Source organism: Spea bombifrons, chromosome 3 (assembly GCF_027358695.1).
Source record: "Spea bombifrons isolate aSpeBom1 chromosome 3, aSpeBom1.2.pri, whole genome shotgun sequence".
Lineage (NCBI taxonomy): Eukaryota > Metazoa > Chordata > Amphibia > Anura > Pelobatidae > Spea > Spea bombifrons.
In genome coordinates, this window is record NC_071089.1 from 8,814,419 (window position 1) to 8,837,091 (window position 22,673).

The 22,673-nt window shown below is 36.6% G+C and overlaps 1 protein-coding gene across 1 annotated transcript in view; it reads left to right on the plus strand.

The window, feature by feature from the left end:
• USH2A (usherin) overlaps nucleotides 1–22,673 on the plus strand; it is a 266,301-nt gene that overhangs the window by 148,186 nt on the left and 95,442 nt on the right. Inside the window, exons 39-43 of the mRNA XM_053459159.1 lie at nucleotides 7,009–7,159; nucleotides 7,906–8,048; nucleotides 15,026–15,654; nucleotides 20,796–21,124; nucleotides 22,231–22,353. Of these exons, the coding sequence (XP_053315134.1) occupies nucleotides 7,009–7,159; nucleotides 7,906–8,048; nucleotides 15,026–15,654; nucleotides 20,796–21,124; nucleotides 22,231–22,353 (1,375 nt within the window). The remainder of the gene's footprint in view (nucleotides 1–7,008; nucleotides 7,160–7,905; nucleotides 8,049–15,025; nucleotides 15,655–20,795; nucleotides 21,125–22,230; nucleotides 22,354–22,673) is intronic.

The following is a 22,673-nucleotide window of genomic DNA, read 5'->3' on the forward strand; positions in this document are numbered from 1 at the left end:
ATGCCTGTGCACAAGGACAAATGTACATTACACGCTTAACCGTACGTTAAAGCAACTTTTGTCTCAGATCCCTCTGAAATTAGCTCTGTTGAGGGAAAACAGTTCTTTACGTTTAAAGATTAGTATCTGCATAACCATTACACTTAAAAGCTTTGAGGTGCAAGAATGTCAGATCCACTTCAAACTAGTGCATAACGAATAATTTGATGACATTGTCCGTATAAATTCAATATATATATAAAAAAAGTATAATCACGATGATAATAAAAGGCAGGCCCGGACTCGCCATCTATCTGGCTGTGGCACACCAGGCAAGTACTCCAGCGCAGGTGGCCGGTGGCCTTAAAGTGGCAGAGTCTCCCTGTCATCAACAGTCCAGCCCCGATAAAAGGAATTCGAAAATATCATATTATAGATCCTTTGATATTCTAAAGAATATATTGCTTAACCTTCTAAATAATATGTAATGTGGCACTAGAATTTTTTTTATATAATTTTAAATATCCTAATATATTAAATACTAAATTGGTTAAAATCTTTACGTGGTTAGAAGGTTTTAAATGAGAATTTCCCTGCACAGTAATGTAATCCAGATACTAAGAATGTTAAACCACAAACATTAAGTTGCGCCTGACCTTTAGCCCGAAGATGGCTTGAGATAGTACCGTCGTTGGTAGTTTTACTGTTAATGGGGCAGGGTATATTGTCTGTATTTGGTATGCACGGAACTCTCTATCCCTTTAATGAGTAGTTGACATTGGTGATGTCCCTTAATTTGCTTAAATCTAATTGGCTCTTTTATCTGTCAAACCTGTATGGATTGGCAATTGATCAGAAAGGGTCAGCCATGACTGTGCATGGAGTTAAATAATAGAACCACAAGTTGAAGGCATTGTTGCATAATAATCAGCGAAACGCAGAAGAACAAATGAGGATAGAGTCGGAAGGCATGGAAAGTAGCGAAGTTTCCATGTTTTTCAAGTTCAAAACAAAGGCATTCTCCAGTATATAAATTTTAAATACACTTCATTTTGCCTCAAGACTTGAAGCTTTTTTTTCTTTTTCTTTTTAAGGTGAACTGAACGCTTTTTTCTGAAATGGCATCAAAGAACTAACATGAAATCATAAGAACCAATTTGAAATTAGTGAAGATGCTTACGATGATTATAGAAAACAAACATTTTATTGCAGCTTTATTATATATATATATATATATATATATATAATAAAGCTGCAATAAAATGTGACCTTTTATTTCTGTAAATGCTAATAAAACCTCAAATTCATAAATGTTGTTATAATCCAAAATGCTTTATTATATACATTACAAAGATGCTGCTAGTACCACGATACATAGTGATGAAGATGTACTATGTTGTGTCCAAATAGAATGTTGAAGTTTAAGCTAAAGTGCTCAGTTATAGGTTCAAGAAAGTTCAAACAACCAAAGTCCCCTGGGTTCTTCTCGAATAATTTAACTGCGTTCCAGTGTGCTTTCTAAAATTTAAAGATGAAAGTGCTTACCGATCGTTATTGTCATGTTTTCCCCATTTGGTTATAGTGTTTTTAAACAGAATGCCCAAGTTTGGTAAGAATCAGATACATGCATAGCAAGATCAAGTAAATTTGAGAGTGTCCCCATATCCTTTTATGCCAATTTCCCCCAATGAAAGAAAAGGGGAAAATGTTCCTCTTTTTCTTATAACTAAAAGGATTCGAGATATCAAACGTACCGTAATAGGCTATCCTACTGCCATGTTTCCAATGGTATATAGTATATGTAAAAGGAGTAATCCCGTTTAGCGAAGAATAAACCTTATATGATTATTTCTGACTTTTTTATAGCTACAAAAATACGTGCAAATTGCTGAAATAATAAAAAAAAAAAGTGGAATCCTTCTAAGCGGAGATGTACACATTTATGTTCCCCATTTCAAACTAAACTATTCACGCCTGGAGCAAAATTCTGCTATTCCAACACGACTGCGTATTCTCATGTGGCTTATTTAGAAAAAAAAAAAATTCTTTAAGAACTCTCTTTTGAGCTTTCTTAAGGCAAACACATGAGGAAAACGCTCGTGATTTTTTTCCCTGCCTGGCTATAGTCAAAGGAATGTTTTTTTCTCTGTAATATCCACAGAAGTGGCCGTTTACAAGTTATGATGGTATCTTTTTTTCCCTTTGAATTACATTCTACTTTGTATTATATAAAAAAAAAAAAACTAAAGTGAAATATTAGCCAGTTTTATGTTGTGTGATACATTCTACCCGGATCTGAGAGCATAGGGTATATTAAATTATTAATGTTGCTTATTGTTATAGAAAGGAAGGGTTTTCTGTTGTATAGGTTTGGAACTAGATGATGTACAAGATGTTACACTACCTCAGAGACTATTGCTTGCTGAATAAAAAGTCTATAGATGAAGTCGATATCTTTTATTGGTCCCAAAAGCCTATGGGGCTTTACCTCTTCTTCTATGTTGACCCAATACAAGGTATCAACTTGGACTGTAGATTCCATCTTCTTTAAGACCAGTATGGTTATGTATTTTTTTCATCCTCGCTGAATAAATCATGGTATCAAGATATGCAAAGCAAAGTAGAAGTACTTGTTTAATAAAATCTGTTTACCAAGGTTGAGGTAAAAAAAAAAAACTAGAAATACACATTTTCTATAAACAAAGGAGGTGTTCTTGATGATTAGATAATATCTGTGCAAATGTGCAAAAACGAAAAAATCGTTCCAGTCGAAGTAGGGGACGTCAATGTTCCAGTCGTTCCAGTCAAAGTAGGGGGACGTCACTGCGAGTGCAGTCATTTTGGCCTCAGGTGAACTAAGGGCAATATGGTGGCGCTTGGGATTACGTCATCTCCCTGATCCTCCAATCGGGGTAGAGGACGTCATGTAATCACCATCATTTTGCCCTTATGTGAACTAAGGGCAATATAGCGGCGCTTGTGGTGACGTCATCTCCCCAATTGGAGGATCACAGCAGTGCCACAATCTTGTCGTAAATTGCCGCTGGGTTATGCAGATGAAGAAAGAAGATAGCAGATTAAGGATTGAAGATAGAGAAGAGAGAAGAGAAGGGAGAAGATGCGGAAGAAGATGCGGAAGTGGTCAGCAGTGGTCGGCAGAGAAGGTACGGAAACACTTAGAGAGCGTGAGAGAGAGAGTGAATGAGAATGAGAGTGTGAGTGAATGTGGACCCAGGAATTTCAGACAAACTCGTGGGAGTCTGGCCTTGCTTTTAGGGCTTCGTACGAATCGCTGAATTTTTCAAAAATCCGTAAAATTTGCAATTCATATGAATCTGAATGCACAAGTCTATTAGATATATCTATATATCTGTCTATCTATCTGACGGGTTTCTCATGTATGCAATGTATGCTTTTCCATCCATCTGGTTTATATTAAAAACATGTCTTTCAAATTTGCAATTCTTTTTTTTTTCAAGGAAATCAAAATTCAATTGCATGATTTTTTTAGGAATCCTGAAACACTACCAACACCCAACAGCGATTAAGACAGATTTTTTAAAAAAATTTGCATACAAATATTTTTTAAAAAGAGAAATAAGGATAATACTGAAAGAAGAGGAGACGTACGGCAGCATAACATTATATGCTTTGTTACAATTACTAATATTTTTACATGCTCCCTATAATGGCTGGTCAATAGCATCCCGCCACACCGAGTCACTGTTGGGATGAGGTGAAATACATTGAGGTGCCATTGAAAATAAGATTTAACCACTTCCTCCAACGTTCAAAGGAAAGTATTTTCCATGATTTTCTTTCTTTCTATAAAACGACCTTGGTCCCAAGCCGACCTTCCCTACAGTCAAAGATCACCTTACAACTTCACCTTATGTATGAATTGTTTGAAGGGCACGGGCCTCTTGAAGAGACGTCCAGTGAAAAATATCACTTAGGATCGCCTCACACCCACGTGAAAAGAGTCTTCGTGTGTTTTTATTCTTTGATTAATAAAAGATGAGTTACATGGTGGCAAGGGCCTTCTTCTGCTTCAATCTGAATTGAATCATGAGGTTAGGTCTTCAGTCAGTACATTCAGGTCAAGTGTCCTCAGACTCCTCACGTATTCCCAAACCACTGACACCGTGTTCTTCTACTGCTCACATAACGCTCACTTTTCTGTGATCCATTGACCCTCGTAAGGCATCTCCAGCGTCCGAGAGTGGACAAACAGCATTGATTTTTGCAAATTAGAAAACGTCTCACCTGATACTTTGACCAGAGCTTTGCTGGACTACTGGACTACTCACGATATGTACCAAGAAGTCAAGGGGAGACCTCTGAGGTCCCGGAAGCTTATGAGTAGGCGTTGTTAATGCCATTAAAACGATTCTTAAACATTTGTGTTGTTTTATGTGATAAAAGCTCCAGAGGAAAAAATACAATTAGAGATCTGCTAAGGTTTATTTGCTTAACATACCAGATCATTGTTTTATTATGTTTCTAAGTGGTTGCATTTATGTGATTTATTTTCTGTTATCCTGCAGTCTTTAACTGAATGTTAAGTTATATAATCACCTTGGATTTTAAATCTTTTCTGTCCTAAAGACTGAGAATATTGTGATTTAGCAGCAATACTGAAAAATGGAGATGAGTGATTGTTTCAGGTTCCTAGAAGAACAAATATGTATAAGGACCGCCATGTTGGAACATTTTGTAAGAGGCAGTTTACTAACAAACGTCACAACCAGCCCATTTTTGTTGTCCTGATGGTTTATGATGGACAGTCCTGATGGTTTATTGTCCTGTCGGGCAAAAAGAAAACGTATTAATATTTGGTGGGCTTAACCTGAAGATACACGTATCATCAATATAAAAGTCTATAATGTGAAAAAATACCCTAATAATTAACTCTTATCCTTGATATGCTAAAATATAAAAATGATTTAACCTTCATCCCGCATGCTACAAACTTTCGACACACTGCAGAAAGGTCTTTGTTGAAAAAGTATGAAGAGCAAATATTTACACAGAAAAAAAAAAAAGCCAGAGCAAAATGCCCTAAAAATCGCAAAATAAAAAATGTTTACTGCGAATATGTGCTAGTAAGAATGAGCAAAATATTGCTGTTATATTTCTTTTGCCATTTCCCCATCCCTAGTCATGTAATTATAAAGCCAAATCAGTGGCGGCGAAACCCTTCTGAGAAATGTATAGTAGAACCTGGGTAACAATATGTAGCAAGAACTCTGAATTATTAGTTGGCGAAACTCAATTTCAACACTGATTCCTGTATTAAACTTTCAAAGAAGAGATGTCACAATGGCCTAGTTTATCATGAGTACATATTCTCATGGCATTTACTCTATGTGTATTCATAGGCTGCCTCCTATCTGCATCCTTCAAGTACATCCGTGATGGCTACTCTGTGTAGTCTCTCATTCCTCATCGTCGCTCTTCATTCCGCGCTGATAGAGCGGAATTCTGTGGGTATCCGCTCTGCTTGATGCAAAAAAAACCGCTTCAACTTTTACTCAAAGGAATTGTGTGTGGATAATATTTCATGCACACCAGAGATAGAGAATTAATAATCCGGAATATACAGAGTTCAAACACAGTATATGTCAGTAGCTCATTCCTTCTTTCTCAGGGGAAACCACAGCAGGAATTGTCTGTGCTTGGTAAAGAGCGTCCGTGAAGTATAGTAAAAAATAAATAAATAAAATAAAAAAGAAAAGGATTTTTCCAGCAAGCGATTTAAAGGAACTAAAGTAAAAAAAAAAATTGGGATAATACTACAATATGGTTTATGTTGTTTCATAGAAAAAACATAATTCTCGTTATTATTTAAAGCTGCTGTTAGACACAATATTTCTTCATCCATAACCAGCCTTCGGCTTATTAGGCTCGTAGCCACATATCATCAGTTAAAAAGCTAATTGGCCGTGGCTTCTGAATATAATGCGATGTTTACAACTGTATTTTGTTTTTATAGGCTAAAAAATATAGATATAATTTTTAGCAATGTGCAGCTTTTATTATATATATATATATATATATAAATAAATATAAATTTTATATATATATATATATATATATATATATATATATACGCACAGTATTTCATACCGCAGGCTGAACTTGATATATACACATATATAGACGCAGGGCCGGATATATGGATAATGTCTAAACAATCTCTTATGTTCGGACCGCTGTTTGGACCCTCTGCCGCTTTTTGCAGCCACCAGAGGCTTTGGTTTGTCTCCCATATTGCTTTTTCAGTTAATGCGTAAACGTTAACATTTTGCAAATCATGAAAAGATCATGAACAATTTTCCTCTATAATCTAGAAAACACATATCACAACTGAATTATTTCTTCATTTTCAGCACAGGAAAAAATATCGGAAAACAAACATTGAAATTCACAAATTTATATTATTTATATATAAATTTATTATTATTTGCATATGACGGAACCTTTTTCCCCCCATAATATTTTATACGTTGAATCCATTGCCCTCGGAGTATTACATTCCCGTGCATTAAGACCCTATGTTTTCTCTAAGTAATCAAATATTTAGAAATGGTATTATGAATCTAAATTATAATAAAAGAAGGAAAATAGAAGTATTCTTGCTCATTTTTTTTCCAGAAGATGCATAAAACACACCATATATTTACCGGTTTCTTTTTTTTTTTTTTTTGCACTAAAACGCTACATTTAAATGTAATGTACCAGAAAAGTACAGTTTATCTGCATGAAAAAATAAAAATCATCGCTATAGGTATGCATACGTTTTTATGTTATTTTAACCCTGTTAGCCATGTGCTAATGGTTCAAATAGGACTGAACAGAGAAGTAGTTCAGCAGCGATATAACATTAAATTAAATGGTCCATATTAACATTGCTGTTGATCCCGAGGAGAAGTTTTTCCAGTATATGGAGCATTTCAATTTTATCCAACATATGTTCACCATAGATTTCTCTGCTCTAATTCATCCGTGGGTTTTTTTTGTCGACAGCTCCAGATGGCGTCCTGCCTCCGAGGGTTTCAGCTGGCACTCCAACCAGTCTTCAGGTTGTCTGGTCTACACCAGTCCGTAATAACGCTCCTGGCTTCCCCCGATACCGGCTCCAGATGAGGGCTACGGATGCCACCGATGAAATCACAGAGTAAGCATATGCAAGTCTATGCATTTTGCTTCAACTCAACTGTAACTAACCACAGCATATGTATAAGTTAAAGGGGATCTCCCGTCATTTTTATTACTAGTCTTCAATTAAAGATATGTTTTGATAAATTACTGTTGCGTAATATTATTATTATTATTATTATTTATTGTTTTATATACCGCCATCAAATTCCGTAGCGCTGTACAATGGGTAGACAGGACATAACAAGTAGCATGTAACATAAGTTGACTAACAGAGACAACAGGTGAGGAGGGCCCTGCTCAAACGAGCTTACAATATAATGTAATAATAATAATATAATGTTTTTGGGTAGCTGCTTATTAGCCTTTTGTATGAGTTCTCGCTCTGTTATCGGAACTCAATCTACTAGACAAACCCCCTGACAGTCTTAATCTAGACACCCAGTGTCCAATTCACTTGACCAATGAGAGTCTATGTAGGAAGGGACTCCATTAGCACTGCCGTAAAGCATCAGCTCAGTGTGGTGATTGAGCCGGGAAAGTCACCCAAAATATCCCATGACTGACAACAATGGCCGCTTCCAGATCTGCAGATAAAGGGAGTTTATTGGAACAAAATGACCAGATTTCTGCCTATGCCGACTGACATTACTGTATACAGCGCTATATTTTTTGCTCATGAAGAATTTTTTTTAACTATTTAATCACAGATGTACTTATACTATGAATACGCATACTCAACTATATTTTCATTGCTCTTTGTAGCTTATATACTGGACCCACGGCCTCCTTTACATATACTGTTAAAGATCTCCAGCCATTTACAGCTTATCATCTAAGAATTGGTGCATTTAATAAGTATGGCGGTACCAATAGCAACTGGACTGTTATGTTTACTGAAGAAGATAGTAAGTATACATTCAAGATGTATTCTTGATTTCACTTTTTGAATATTTACAATACTTGTTATGAATTGGGTAAAAAATAATAGTTTTATGTGTATGTGACGATTCTAAGAAAACATCGTGGCCTGATAGTAAAGTGGAGGGGTATGGGTTCTATAGGTTATTAAACAGATTATGCCAATATTTCCAGTATCCCCTATCTTAGTTTATTAAGGCATGGCTTTTCTTAAAGCCTTTAAAAATAAAAAAATGAGAAAAAAAACAAGAAAACTAGAAAAAAAAGAAAGAAAAAAAAGTAAAAAAAATACAGGCCCATGCCCTCCAATATAAGGAGGTATCAGTGTCCTGATTTATTTTTCAATAGGTAGGGAAGCCAATGGGTGAAATTCTATACTGTAGACGCAGAATTGAAAATTGCCTTAAAACTGTTCAAGAAAAAAGAAACCAACCCGTTAATTAAATGTTAATAGAGGTGAGGAACACAGCGTCGTCCGTTCTTTAAATATCTGACAATTAAATAGTTTAGGAGCATCTTAACATCTTAATTTTTCTAGAAAAATTTGGGAAATACAAATTTAAATGTCCCTTAGAGATTTACATTACTTTTATTCAAGTAACCACCTGCCCAATTTAAGTTACTAATGGTAATATTTACAAATAATACATTTAGGTGGTGTTTTGTGTAGCTTTTGGGCGACATGAGATACCAATGATCCAGCCAAGGGCATTAGGAGTTTGCAGAACAATAAAAACTCATTCCACCCGGTTCTAAAGTAGTCATTTGAGCTCCCAACATATTATTCTGTCTATAGTATATCACTAAGTAGGCACATATCAGTTTATTTCTATCTATTTCTTTTAAAGATGGCTGTTAAGCAGTGATCGACCAACAAATGTCAAATCCATCTTGTTTTGGAACTTTTTATACTATTTTACTACAAATAAAGTTTAACTTTCAAGCTATCATTCTGAAGATTTTTATAGGCAATTTCTATATGCTCTAGGGAAAACGGGGAGTAGGAGATTAGATATGGACTGTAAAACAGGTTTATACAACAAGGACGAGCAGAAAAAAAGGGATATTATGTCTCAAAAATTGCATTACAACAGTATCCGAAATCTATTTGGCAGAGAATGTTTTAAAGAGACAGTAAAGTTGCTAACCCATTGTTAGAAAATGATGGGTTTCCATACCATATATGTGGAAAAGATCCTTCAGATCATCAGTGTTCCAAACAGCTGAGAAAGATCCATTGTTTTTTCTTTAAAAAAATGAATTGTTTTAATTTTTTTTTGAATTAAGACTGACACATTGGAATGCAGATTATATGCATATAATAAAAAATCTATTTGTTTTTCAAAGTATTATAAATTATTTTTTTTTTAAAGGCATAAGGAAGCATATTGTAAGATGCCACAATTCAGGTGAATTAAACATTTTCTTTAACGGAGATCTGCCTCTTTCACAAACCCTATATTCACTATACCAGGGGGCACAAAAGTCCACTATTTTTGGGAATCTCATCTCAAAAATTAAAAAAATTCAGTTAAAAATTCATGAAACCTTTTTTTCTGATAAGAATACACCGATTTCCTGGTCCTTTTGTAGCCCTTGAGGTTTGGAGTTGAGTGACTCTTGACCATACTTAATAAAGCTATATGTGGATGCTTACAGATTAAATTAAGCAATGTACATATGTAGTTAAAACTCACCTTATATGTATACCATGGGGGGCAGTCATCTTAACTTCCGGTTATCAGAATTTGTATAATTATTCCTCCCCGTTAAGTTATCCCTCCCCTTTGGTGTTAAAGTAGTACCCGTTAAACTTGTATCTCAATGCTTTCTTGCATGCATGCCAATTAGATGTTCCCAACAAAAACAAATAAAAAAAAATGTTGGAGAAAAAAAACAATCATAAATTTGTTGTCTGCTAAGTTAACGATGACATCATAAGTCATTATAGCTTGGGATATATATGATACTATAACTTCATATATATATTTTTGGTAAACCACACTGGTATTTTTTATGTCATAACAATGCAAAAAAAAATAAAAAATAATAAAAAACATTTAAATGTTACTGTACTTAGAGTAAGGAAATAATGAAACAGTTATTCCGAGAAATGTAAAAATGTACATAAATGAGATTCTTAAAAATAACATATTTTCGCAGATTGATGTGGAGAGGAGGAAAGAGGAGAGACCGGGAAAAAGTAAATAAGTACATTTAGCAGCAGACAGATAATCGGAAAATATTTATAGCTTATTTCCCCTTCATTTCAAGTACAGACTTCTGAAGTACTTGAGCAAAATAGCTTGTCATAAAAGATAATTTAATTTGCAGAAACGAAGCAGTCTTCTTTTATTAATGACGGAACGCATCGGTCTTGGAATATGAATCAGAGATCTTTTTCGGAGACGGGAGAGAACCTGCGCAGCTCCCTTATCAATAATTACTTTTACAAACAATTATTTCGGAGACATAGGATCCGTTTTATTCCTTAAGCCGTCATACCCTGTTGTCTTCTCTCTAGCGACGAACTCGTCGACAATACGTTATATTCCACATTGATTTTACGGTTAAGGTTCTGATTGTGATATATAGGAATTTGTAAGAATTCAGCCGAGAGCCTGACTTTCGCCTTTTATCATTCCATTAAAATTTTATAACCGTCTTTTTCATGTCATTTCGTCCATGAATTCTTACTCTAGAAAGTGATTGCTACAGCTGTGAACATAACGTTCCCCTTGTTCAGAGCGTTTCCCTGTATTAGCTAACTACCCTAATTATATTCATTGCGCGCGTTTTACATAATCGTGGCGGCCCTTGTCGACGTAAAGTCTCACGCGGCCGGGGAAAGTACGTCAGATTAGATGACTTCACCTAAATAATGAATATTTTCCTAGTATTTATTAACGTATTTCATCTAGTTTAGGCCTCTCAAAACACATACAAATAGTCCTTATATTTTCAGTGGCAAACGGCGTCACTTTAACCCCTTCAGGACCGGCATTGGCAAACTGCCCTTCCCTTGAAGACCGCCGTTTTTTTTCAAATATTTAAATTCCGTGCTCGTGATTCGCTGCAAAGCGATCACATGCACGGAATTGAGGGGGAGTGGCTGCTACGGATCGCTGGGGACACCCAGCGGTCAGTAGCAGCTGCCCCTCGCGCTCCCAGCGTCCATGGCGACGCTGGGATCGCGCATCATCGATGACGTACCTGGTACGTCCCGGTCTGCCGGTGACCTTTGACCCGGAAGTACCAGGTACGTCCCGGTCTTGAAGGGGTTAAAACAGATTGCCCAGTGTCTGGCGCTTACAGTAAATGGTAATGGATAATTATGGACCTATCCAGAGGGCTGTTCCAGGGCTCAATTATAGTCATGGTGGAAAGCTGCAAAAACAAACCATGGACAGATTTATTAAACAAGCACTAGAATAGAGCGCTGATGACAGAATAATAAAATCCCATCTCAAAGGTGTGAGACGAGACCAAGGAATGATTTTAAGTCTTTAAAGCGGGAAAACCAGGCAGACAATATGGGCCAAATGCGTCACGTCTCCATCAGATTCTATATTTCTATTATTTTTAGGACATTCGCATGAATTAACAAAATCGGCAAATTTAGTTCAAATGTCTGTGTCACGGCAGAGACTAAAAATGGTTCGTTTGTCAGGGAGTAGCAGAGGTACAATCAAATTCAGACTCGTGTACCAGATAATTGGGGAAAAGCCAGGATACCCACCTACTCTTTCCTTCAAGTATTTCATAAATAAAGCGCCCAGGGTACAGGGCACAGACTGTCAAACTACAGTCTCGTAGGTACAGGACATGGCATCTGACCGCACCGTTTTCATGTATGGCAGATGTCACCGCTTCCCTCGTGTGGAGTGTTTATTACGCAACGGGGCAATTAACAGGAAAAGCACAGACAGTTTTTGTTTCTTGTATACATTGTACAGCCAATACACTGTTTTTGCAGCATGCTTACACCTGTTTGGTAGGCCTCGTATTACACATTTGTATTATTTGAGCCTGAGACTAGCTTAGCGCACCGACACTTTTTCTTTTCCCTGTTTGCACATATTTGAGGTTGTTGGCTCCTCATCAGTCTGGTTGCAGCTTGCTGTCCAGGGGTTAATAGGGAGGAGGTTTAATTGCACCTCCCCCAACACATTAATAAGGTTTTGGTAGCAGTATAAACTGCTTTGTGTGCCCACTATGTAGGAGGTGAGAGTAGGTTCTTACCCTATTGAGAGTGAGCCTTGACGTGGCGGGTGAGCTTAATTATGCTTTGGCCAATTCATATAACCAAAACCTCTCATTTATATTATGTTTATATATTTGTTGCCAACTTTATTAGGGTAAGAAGCGCAGACAGTTTTTGTTTCTTGTATACATTGTACAGCCAATACACTGTTTCTTGCAGCATGCTTACACCTGTTTGGTAGGCCTCGTATTACACATTTGTATTATTTGAGCCTGAGACTAGCTTAGCGCACCGACACTTTTTCTTATTATTATGCATTTATACATTATGCAGGTTTACTTCAGCATACTTGCCCGAGAAACCTTCCAAAGTTGGCGCTTTATAAACAAATAGCGAGTTAAAACCATAACTCTACTGTCAACTCTCCCTTTAGTGAATAAACCCCTCGGTACGGAGTCTTGATGTTTATCATCACACATGAACATCTAATGACAAACACAAAGGGATCCACTGCGGCCTCTGCCCAGCCTTCTGATCTACTCCACTTTTTATAAAGTAGACCACTGAAGTAATATGCGATTTATTTAATTAACAATTTTATTTATTAACAAAAAAAATACAATATAAAAGGGCAGTATAAGAGCCTAACATTTGTGTATATGGAATTTATATATTTTTTTCTTTTATAGAAACGTAGAATTTGACGGCAGATAAGATCCATTCAGCCCATCTAGTCTAGAATCAAACCTCAGTAAATGCCCCACAAAATAGCTGTTTTTAATTTCAATTTGCCTAAATCGACATATTACAAGAAGAAGTCAGACACATGGTGTTTCTCTGGAAATTTATTTATTTTTTTATCTTTAAAGCCTTGACATTTGAATCCTAAAAAAATAAAAAAAATAAAAAAAATCTAAAGCTATTTTAAACAATTACTGGATGTGAGTATATCTTTTTTTTTTTTAAGATACGTAATAAAACCTAATGCTCTCAAACACCCAAAAAAAAAAAAAATAAAAGGAGAAAAAAAAAAAATCACATAAATGTCAAATATTGCTCTGGGCAGAACGAGGGCTATAGTATTTTTCGTGATCGGCCGTAGCAATTTCTAGTTATCGGGATGTGGTTTATAAGAATGCTAAATGTTCTGGAATTACAGCTGTTGCGCTGATCGGTGACTGAGCCAGACTTGTGTTATTGCACCATGTTCTCTGCTTGTACCTAGAGAGCAGTAAAGCCTCAATATAATAAAAGGCACCTGCATTTTAAATGAAATTTCAATTGAAAAACTTAACAGCCCTTCAAATTGCAGAATTTAACGCAGCCCAGTAAAGCTTAAATAACACTTTGCCTCCACAGACTGAGGCTTTTGCATTCAAGGTGACTTGATTGTCGCGCAGCAAAATTATTTACAATTAAGGGATATCTCTGGAGGGCCGCGGAGTAGTTGCCGTTCCACAACACCTAGGCAGGCATATGGTGGCACTTTTTCAGTATTCATGGAAGCTCTTGAACCTTTATGGTAATTGAATCTTTTAGACTGCTGAGAGGAGCGCGCTTCAAAAACCTGTTAACCCAAAGGTCAGATCGGCGCGTTGTTTATTTATCAGTGGGGCCGAAAGAGCTAAATCGGCAGCTCCTGTCACAGGCCCAATAAAAAATCACCTACAATATTAACAGGGAGTGGATAAATTGCAAAACATGGGCGAGAATTGCTAATAGAATCCCAAACACAATGGGTTTACTGTAGAGGGAGAAATCCTGGAGGCTTGGTTGAAATGAATTTATATCGAGTTTGGGTATGTTCTACCAAAATGTAAACACATTGAATTGTGTCAAGCTGGGTATGTTATAGTTCATAATGTGTCATCTTTAGCATAAATATCAAACACTTTGTAATGATTATTGGATTATTGGAAGGACACGCTTCAGGTTGAGTGGAGCTTAACAATGTTGGGTATTCTAGATAAAGTCTTCTACATTCGGTGGGATTCTGAGGTCTCGTCTAAGGTTAGTGCAAGATGCAAGGAGATCTCAGTTAATTTAGGACGCACGTTTCCAAATTCAGCTCTTGAGAATATAGGTATAAGGCTGAAGAGGACCATGTTCTTCCACCTAAACGTATATCCCATCCACAGCAAGATATTTTCATAGCTAACCATTTATCACTTTATGTTTCAGTTTAATGTTCTGTTCATTTTCTTATTATAATTTGTAATGCTATTTTTCGGTCATTGTTTCTTTGTTGTTTTTTTATTTTTTTCACTTCACTTTCTCTGCATTAAGGATGCCTGGAAACTGGTGTAACTGACCCTTTAAGGCTGCATTACTAGTAATTTAATATTCACCATTCAAATATGTCACCATTCATATGCATTATTAAACAATAGTAAAGGCTCATAAATACACCAGACATTAAAGACAAGGCTAACTGCATATACAGTATGTGTTCCCATTCACAGTTAGACTTTTGATTATTTGAATCCTTTAATGCCTTTCTGCCTTATGATCATACCTGGGAACTTCTCGGCTCCGGCTACCCGGAGCCTTCCCTTGCGGGACGCGGCCAGGACTGCACACTGACATCAGCGGGCGGTGGATGGAGATGGATAGATAGATAGATAGAGAGATAGATAGATAGATAGATAGATAGATAGATAGAAGTCTATACATATATGTACTTTATGCTATAGTATACACGTGCATAGATAGATAGAATGTATGTCTCATAACAAGGGTTTATTTTCTATTTTTTAACAGGACCAGGACACATAAACCCACCCTCATTCTCTAGTGTGAAAGCACGATCACTAACAATTACGTGGCAACATCCTTTGCAACCAAACGGTATAATTACTCATTATAATATTTACCAAAATGGAAGCCTACGGGCAGCTGTTCCAGGAAATAGCTCAAGTTACAACCTTCTGAATTTGAGCCCATACACTCTCTACCAGTATCAGCTCGAGGGATGCACATCTGCGGGTTGCACTCTGTCTTCGGAGTCTTTAATAGTGCAAACCCAGCCAGATGCCCCAAGTGATATCCCACCACCTGACCTCTACTCCGACACTCCAACCTCGGTTGTCATAAAATGGCGCCCTCCAGTTCACCCAAATGGAATAGTAGATAATTATACAATTGAAAGAAGGATAAAGGGCACAGAGCGAATTTATAAACTGTTCACATTACTCAAGACTCATGCCATGGAGTACGTGGATCAAACAAGTGACTTAAGCCCCTGGAAAACATATGAATACAGGATTACAGTGGCTACAGTTAATGGAGGGGCCAATAGCAGTTCTTGGTCAGAAGTAAAGACAAGACCATCGCGACCTGCAGCAGTGGAGCCTCCAGATGTCTCTGTATTAGGACCATATTCAGCAATGGTAAGCATATACTAACCTTAGAACTACCCAGAGCTCTCCTACCTCTCCGGGAGTCGCTTCATGGAGGATAAAGAAAATAGAGGAGAGGCAGGCGAAAGGGGAAAAAGGAGAGAAGAAAAGGGATAGTGGTGAGTGGGCAGAGAGAAAGAGAAGTGAGAAAAGGGGCAGATGAAAATGTGAGGAAAGAAAGGGTCATCTACAGAGTCACTGGCCCAGCATTTCCCAGGATATAACTAGGTAAATCTGGATCCCAAGGTTGTATTTAATGGTGTATATTCAGAGGAAGGTCTTGTTACTTGTGGGGTAACTCGTGGACTTGTACTGGGATCCATAATTGTTAATATTTTTATTAACGGTATTACTAAAGATTCTAATGGTAAGGTAAGTCTTTCTGCAGGTGATACAAAAGCCAAATGACAAATGATTTAAGTCAATTAGAAGAATGGTTAATAGAGCAGCAGATGCAACTTGCAACTTTATGTTGATAAATGTAAAGTAATGCATTTGGAACGTAAAAAGGCAGAATATAGCATTGGTGACACTGTTCTGTTTGTGACAACAGACGACAGGGACTTGGGAATAATTATTTCTGACGATTTCAATAAAAGCAGGCGATGCAATAAAGCGTCACAAAAAGCAAGCAGGGTACTGGGTTATATAGCATGAGGTATTAGTAGCAGAAAGAAAGACCTCACCTAGAGTATTGCGTACAGTTCTGGAGACGCAGGAGGATATTGACACATTGGGGAGAGTTCAGAGGAGAGCTACAAAAATGGTGGGTGGTTTGCAGGATAAAAATGATGATGAAAGGCTAAGGGATCTCAATATATACGGCTTGGGGGAGAGGAGAGAAAAAGGAGATGTTGTATAAACATTTAAATACTTAAAGGGATTTAACAAATACAGGAGGGAAGTTTATTTCAAAGGAGAAGAAATGTAAGAACAAGAAGTCAGCATCTAAAACTAGAGGGTCGGAGGTTTAGAGGTAATGTAAGGAAGTTTTACTTCACTGAGAGGGTGGTAGATAAATGGAACAGCCTCCCATCAGAAGAGGTAGAGTAAGGGGCTTTAAACGTGCACAGGATAGGTGCAAATCTATCATGAATCTGAGACAAGATCTGATTAAGGGGTGCGTCTTTCATTACGAAAAATGAGCAGATTAGATGGACTGAATTTTTCTTATCTGCCGTCAAATTCTGACGTCAGCGGGAAGTCCTGGCCGCGTCCCGCAAGCGAAGGCTCCGGGTAACCGGAGGCCAGAAGTTCCCAGGTATGCTAATAAGTCACCTATTAACGCATAGAACATTTCACAAAATACTAACACTATTTCCCTAAAAATCAAAAAAAAAAAAGTGAAATAAATTCGAAAGAACCCCTTTAAATGATAACAGCCATTAAATAAAGTTGACGGGTAAAGGTGACAGTATGTCAGCTATTTAATCAATATAAAAGATTTTCTAATAAACTAAATATTCTTTAAAAAGAGAATTTTTAAAAAAATGTTGGCTTTCAGGGCTACCTAAGATGTTTTCAATTATGAACATAATTCCGCGGGGAACGCGCTCTGGAGGTCAGGATAACTACCATTGTTTTGGCTTGAATACAAACTTCATTCTAGGGAAATTAGTATAACCAAACAAGAGGGATGCTGCAGCATTGAAGCCTCATTTCGGTAAACACACACACACACGCATTCATGAATAAAGACTTGTACCTATGCCAAAAGTATTGGTACGCTGGTTTGATCATTACGCCACAAAGCACACTGAGTTTATGCGAGGAGAAGAGATTAATTAACCTTTATTTCTTTAAACAACGTTTTATGTACAATAACAAATAAGGATTAAAACTTTATTACAACTGATTTTAATACCCAAGTAGCAGTTTAGGAACAGTTTAGGAAATGGAGCAAAATACATCAATTCTAAACATTTGAATCATAAAATATTAAACAAAACAATTATTGGTGCCAAATTCACTCCGCATAGTTGGACAGTTTTGTAACTGTATATTTTTTTTTTTGGCTTTCTATTTACAATACATTTTTCCCACGATTATTTTTTTTAGAATGCTTTGGTTCACTATTAGATAAATAATCAATATACAGGATAGTTAAAAATAAAAAAAATGTTAATAAAAATAAATGTATATATTTTATTATTTTATTTGATTTAATTTTTTTTATTTTTTTTTTTAGTATTATTTCCTCTACATGGGGATCATACGGAAATTAAATTAAAGACATGGAACAGTGATATATGTTTAAAATGGCAAAAAAAAATTTCAAAAAACTACTAAAGGCCATTGGAATCTATTAATTAAAATGTCATAACGACTGTCACTTATTAATAGCTTTTCAGTGTCATATTTAATAATAACTATCAAACTACAGGAATATTTCCTACAGAGGTCAATCGAAAGGTTAATACTGTAACTTATGATATCGGTTTTAGCATCTCTGGTGTTAAATTGGATGAAAGTCACACTTTAAAAAATATATATTTGGCACTGGAAAAATAACGTCTAAAATCCACAGAAATGTAGTTTTGGATTTATTTAATACTTTGTACTATACTAGAAAGTATAAGATAAACTGTTGGATGTCACGGCATACCTCATACCGTGTTGGCCTCTATACTTCATAGGAACTATTAGTATTGTTTCTCGCCTGCAAATAAATGTTCTCCTTATTCTGCTTCAAAGTTGTGAGTAAAATTCACTATTTCCCTTCCTTTTCAGCTTATTTCGCAAAATTCTGCATTCCTTAACTCTGTCCCTCTTTAACGCGTTCAAATGTTGGAAGGCATTGAGGACGAATACTGCACTCCGAAGTCATAATGTATAGATTGTTTTAGACATTTGACACATGGGAAAGAAGTGTCGCAAATAAGTCAGACACATTTCATTTTGCAGAAGGAGATCTGCAAGCGATTTGCATACCCACGGTTGGACCGGTATTAGAGCCATTCGGGTAACACATTTGCCGAGTCCCTACATCGAATTGTCATGTTTGGCTATCAAAGGGTTAATATTTCAAGAACCTCAGGGTCCGCTCATTTAGAGAGTTCCCAGGTATGGTAATTTGGGGTCATTGTGGTAATAAGGACATAAGCTTTGTTTTTGCGAAAGGTATTATCGAAATACTAGGGTTTTCCGAGCACTTGGATGAGTTCTGATGAGTTTAACCCCTTAATGACTAAGCCTGTACATGTACGGGCTCAAAATGCATTGTTTTCAATGGGTTTAGGGACCCTCCATTGTTCTTAAGGGGTTAATACATTATTGACAGTCCCCTTCAGTAGCTCAAATCGTATCTCCATGATCGAGAGGGGGCTTATTAAACTCAGCTGTGCGTAATATTTTATTTTGCACCTTGGATAGACATTCATATAATCGAACGTTAACATATGTCATATCCTTAAGGTCTTTATCATAAAAACTATATGTACAAATGTAGGTGTCGCTTGGTCATACCTGTCCCTGAGAGAATACAGTAATCGTATAAAAGGGGGTGATGTGAGTTTTATCCCGCTCCTAAAATGAAGCATTACAGTAAGGCAAACCTCAGGGTTGTCCAGCATTTCACATCGAGGGCCGCATTGAAGTGCATGACATAAAGCCGTGAGAAGTATTAAAGAATGAGCGTGCTTTCTAGCTAGGACTTGAGTCATCCAAAAAAATCAATGGTAACTGCATCTAGCCATGGGGCTTACTGTTGGCCAATACTCAGCGGGATGATTAATTATCTATGGATTATTCTAAGATAAGGGAATGTCTTCTAACTACTGATTGATCCAAATCTCAATTTCTGTCGTCTCGTGATTCCAAACCTGACCGGTTTGTTGCAAGAAGGGCAAGCCACAGAGCCACTACATCCTTCTATCAATGAAAGGCTTATTATAATTTTGTTCATTTTATTATATATATATATCAGTCTTTGCACAGCCCTGTTACAACCGCAGTTCAGAGCGGTAACAGTTGGATTCGGTGCACCGCTAGCCTGTCTGTGTTAACATCTTAATCACTGATAGCGATGTTTCCCAAGGTTACTATACAATGACTTCTTTATAATGGATAATGATGCCTCATAAGTATCTTTGCATGTTTTTGTCAAGAAAATAAGACAAAGTGATGGCATCCTGCTCGCTCTACAATAGCTGCCTCCCGAGCATTCTCTCACGGCATAAATACTGATCTTTAAATCAATGAGCAAACTGCTTATGCTACGCTGAATGCCTGGTCTTATGAGCTCTGGTGCTTTCACGCTTTACATTGCCAAGCCATAGTCTAATAGCCCACAAGCCTCTGGAAGACCAGAAAGCGGAACAATGTGTATTTTACCAATTCATTGTATGCCGTTTTAAACACCGTCCTTGAAATTACAGAAGCGCAAAAGACAATGTTAGGTTCTTACCTGCTGACTTTCCTGTCCTTGTTAAGATGTCTTTTAAAACCCTTTACAGCAAGACAGGTTCAGGCACACAAAGGGTTAAATACATGTGAATGTATACATATTTAGACATACGTGGAAAGGGATAAAGAGGCAATCGAGCTTTATTTCTAAGCGGTCATTAAAATACTGAAGCCATTGAGGCTTGCAAAGTGTTAAAAGAAACATTGGCTAATGAAAGTCTATGGAGGGACAGACTTCATTAGCATCGCCATAAAGCATCAGCTCAGTGTGGTGATTGTGCAGGGAAAGTCACCCTAAATATCACACGGCTGTCAACAACGGCGGCCTCCAGGTCTGGAGATAAAGGGAGTTTATTGGAACAAAATGAGATAAAACCAGTTTTTTTTCAATGCTGACCGACATTACTGTTTATAAGGGTTTAGGCTCCTGTACGTGGGGCATCACAGTGCCCCAGGCTCCAAATATAATAGGCCTTTCACCACTCTACTTCTCTTTATTTCGTGCTTCTGTAAAATTTTTAAAATCTGCCCATTTTTTTCAAAAAGGGCTATTCTTTGTCTGTTATATTATATTTTGTATAACCTCACTGTACAGCCCACCAGACCCTGCTGCCAATATATTAATAAAAGGAAGTAATAATAAGACGAAGAACATTGAACTCGACAAACATTAATATTTTAGCTGGTTTGTATGTTTGTATTAAAGTTAACAGTTTTTTTATTTTTAGGTCACTTGGAAAATGCCTCTTATGCCCAACGGAGAAATAATAAAGTATGAGATCCGCATGCCTGAACCACGAATTACCATCGCTAACACGACGCTGTTACGCCACACAGTGACAAATCTCATCCCATACACCAACTATTCTGTGAGCGTCATGGCCTGTTCTGGAGGGGACATCTACCATGGAGGATGTACTGAAAGTCCACCTACTCAAGTGACCACCTATCCTGCTCCCCCTGAGGGCATTAACCCTTTGACAGCAACTCCAATCAGTGAGACATTTATCACTGTTTCTTGGCAACCTCCATCAAGGCCAAATGGACCAAACATAAGGTAATAAATTACAGGACAACAATGTTACAACACAAATAATAAACCGCACATAACCTTAAGGGTTAATGTACCTAAGAGGGATGAAGCTCAGAGTCTCTTGCCCAAGTTTGATACATAAGGGCTCTAACAACACTCAGGATTCCCCAAGGCTCTTGAGATGTGTCCTTTATCAGTTGGGTTCTTGAGGTTTAAGACCTCTCTGGCATTAGGTTCTCAATGTACTTTTTTGTCATTATTTTGCTTTGATCTGTAACACTGTTTGATAATCATGTTTGATATAAGCCTAATTTGGAACTTAATCTAAAATTTAAATGTGGCCTTTTCCATTTTTGGGTTTTTATCATGAAAACCTACATACAAGTATAGATGTTTGGAGATGTACTGTATATATAGAAAGATATATACATTCTACACATTACACATTTCTGATTTCCACCTCTAGAACTGGATTAAGACCCTCCAAAGCCCCTAGACATGTGTCACCTGGCCTTCATGACATGTGCTTTTCTTCCAAATATAGTAGCCTGAACCGTGGGGTATGTGGCCAGATTATCTATAAAACACTTGGGTCCATAGACACGTGCCTAGTGTGCCAAATGTATAATCCGAATCTGAACTCGGTGAAAATGTGTTCATAATTTCTCTCCTGTTCTGCCACAATAAACCAAACAGAAATGTAAATGAAAAGGAATTCATTGTGATTTTTTTTTATTTTATAATACCAATTTAAAATCCATTTAAAATAAAAAATATTTAAAATGAAATATATTGTGCTTTCTATTTTCTTTTGATTCTCATAACATAAAAATGAATATTTAAATATATATTGCACATTTAATATGTCCTATAATACGTCAAATATTCTACAATTTAAAGCAGGTTTTTAGATGCGAGAAAAGCTCGCTGTGAAGTTGTGTGATACGAGTTTTGTTAGAAATGACATTTTCAGTTTCAAAGTTTGTTTTTTTTTTAAAAAAAAAAAATCTAACATGTTTATCTGAGCAATTTTGCAGCTGTAAAAACAAAATAATGTTTAAAAACCCATGTTTTTTGTTTAATAATATTAGTAGAGATAATCCAAGGGCTCTGCTTGTCTTTTGTTTTAGATATGAACTCCTGAGACGTAAAATCCTGCAACCACTTGCATCAAATCCCCCTGAAGATTTAAATCTGTGGCTGAATATTTACTCAGGAACTCGGTGGTTTTATGAAGATAAGGGTCTTAGCAGGTAAGATTACAAAACGGTGGAAAAAAAAACAGATGCTGGCATTTTCAATAGCGTTATTTTCTATGATTAGAACATCTCTAGCAGCTTTGTGGTTTTATATCATCGCTCAGTATTACGAAACAAACAGCATACATTGTATCTAGTAAATCAGAAAAAAAAAAAATCATAATTTAAAAACCCAAATTCAAAAATGCTTCTGCGGAGAACAACGCATTACTCCATCATGAGTTTTTGTAGAGTGTTTCTAACAAGAAAAATTAAAATATATAAAAAAAATACATGCTCCTACTTTCAAGTTTTTAGAGTATTTGTCATGATTT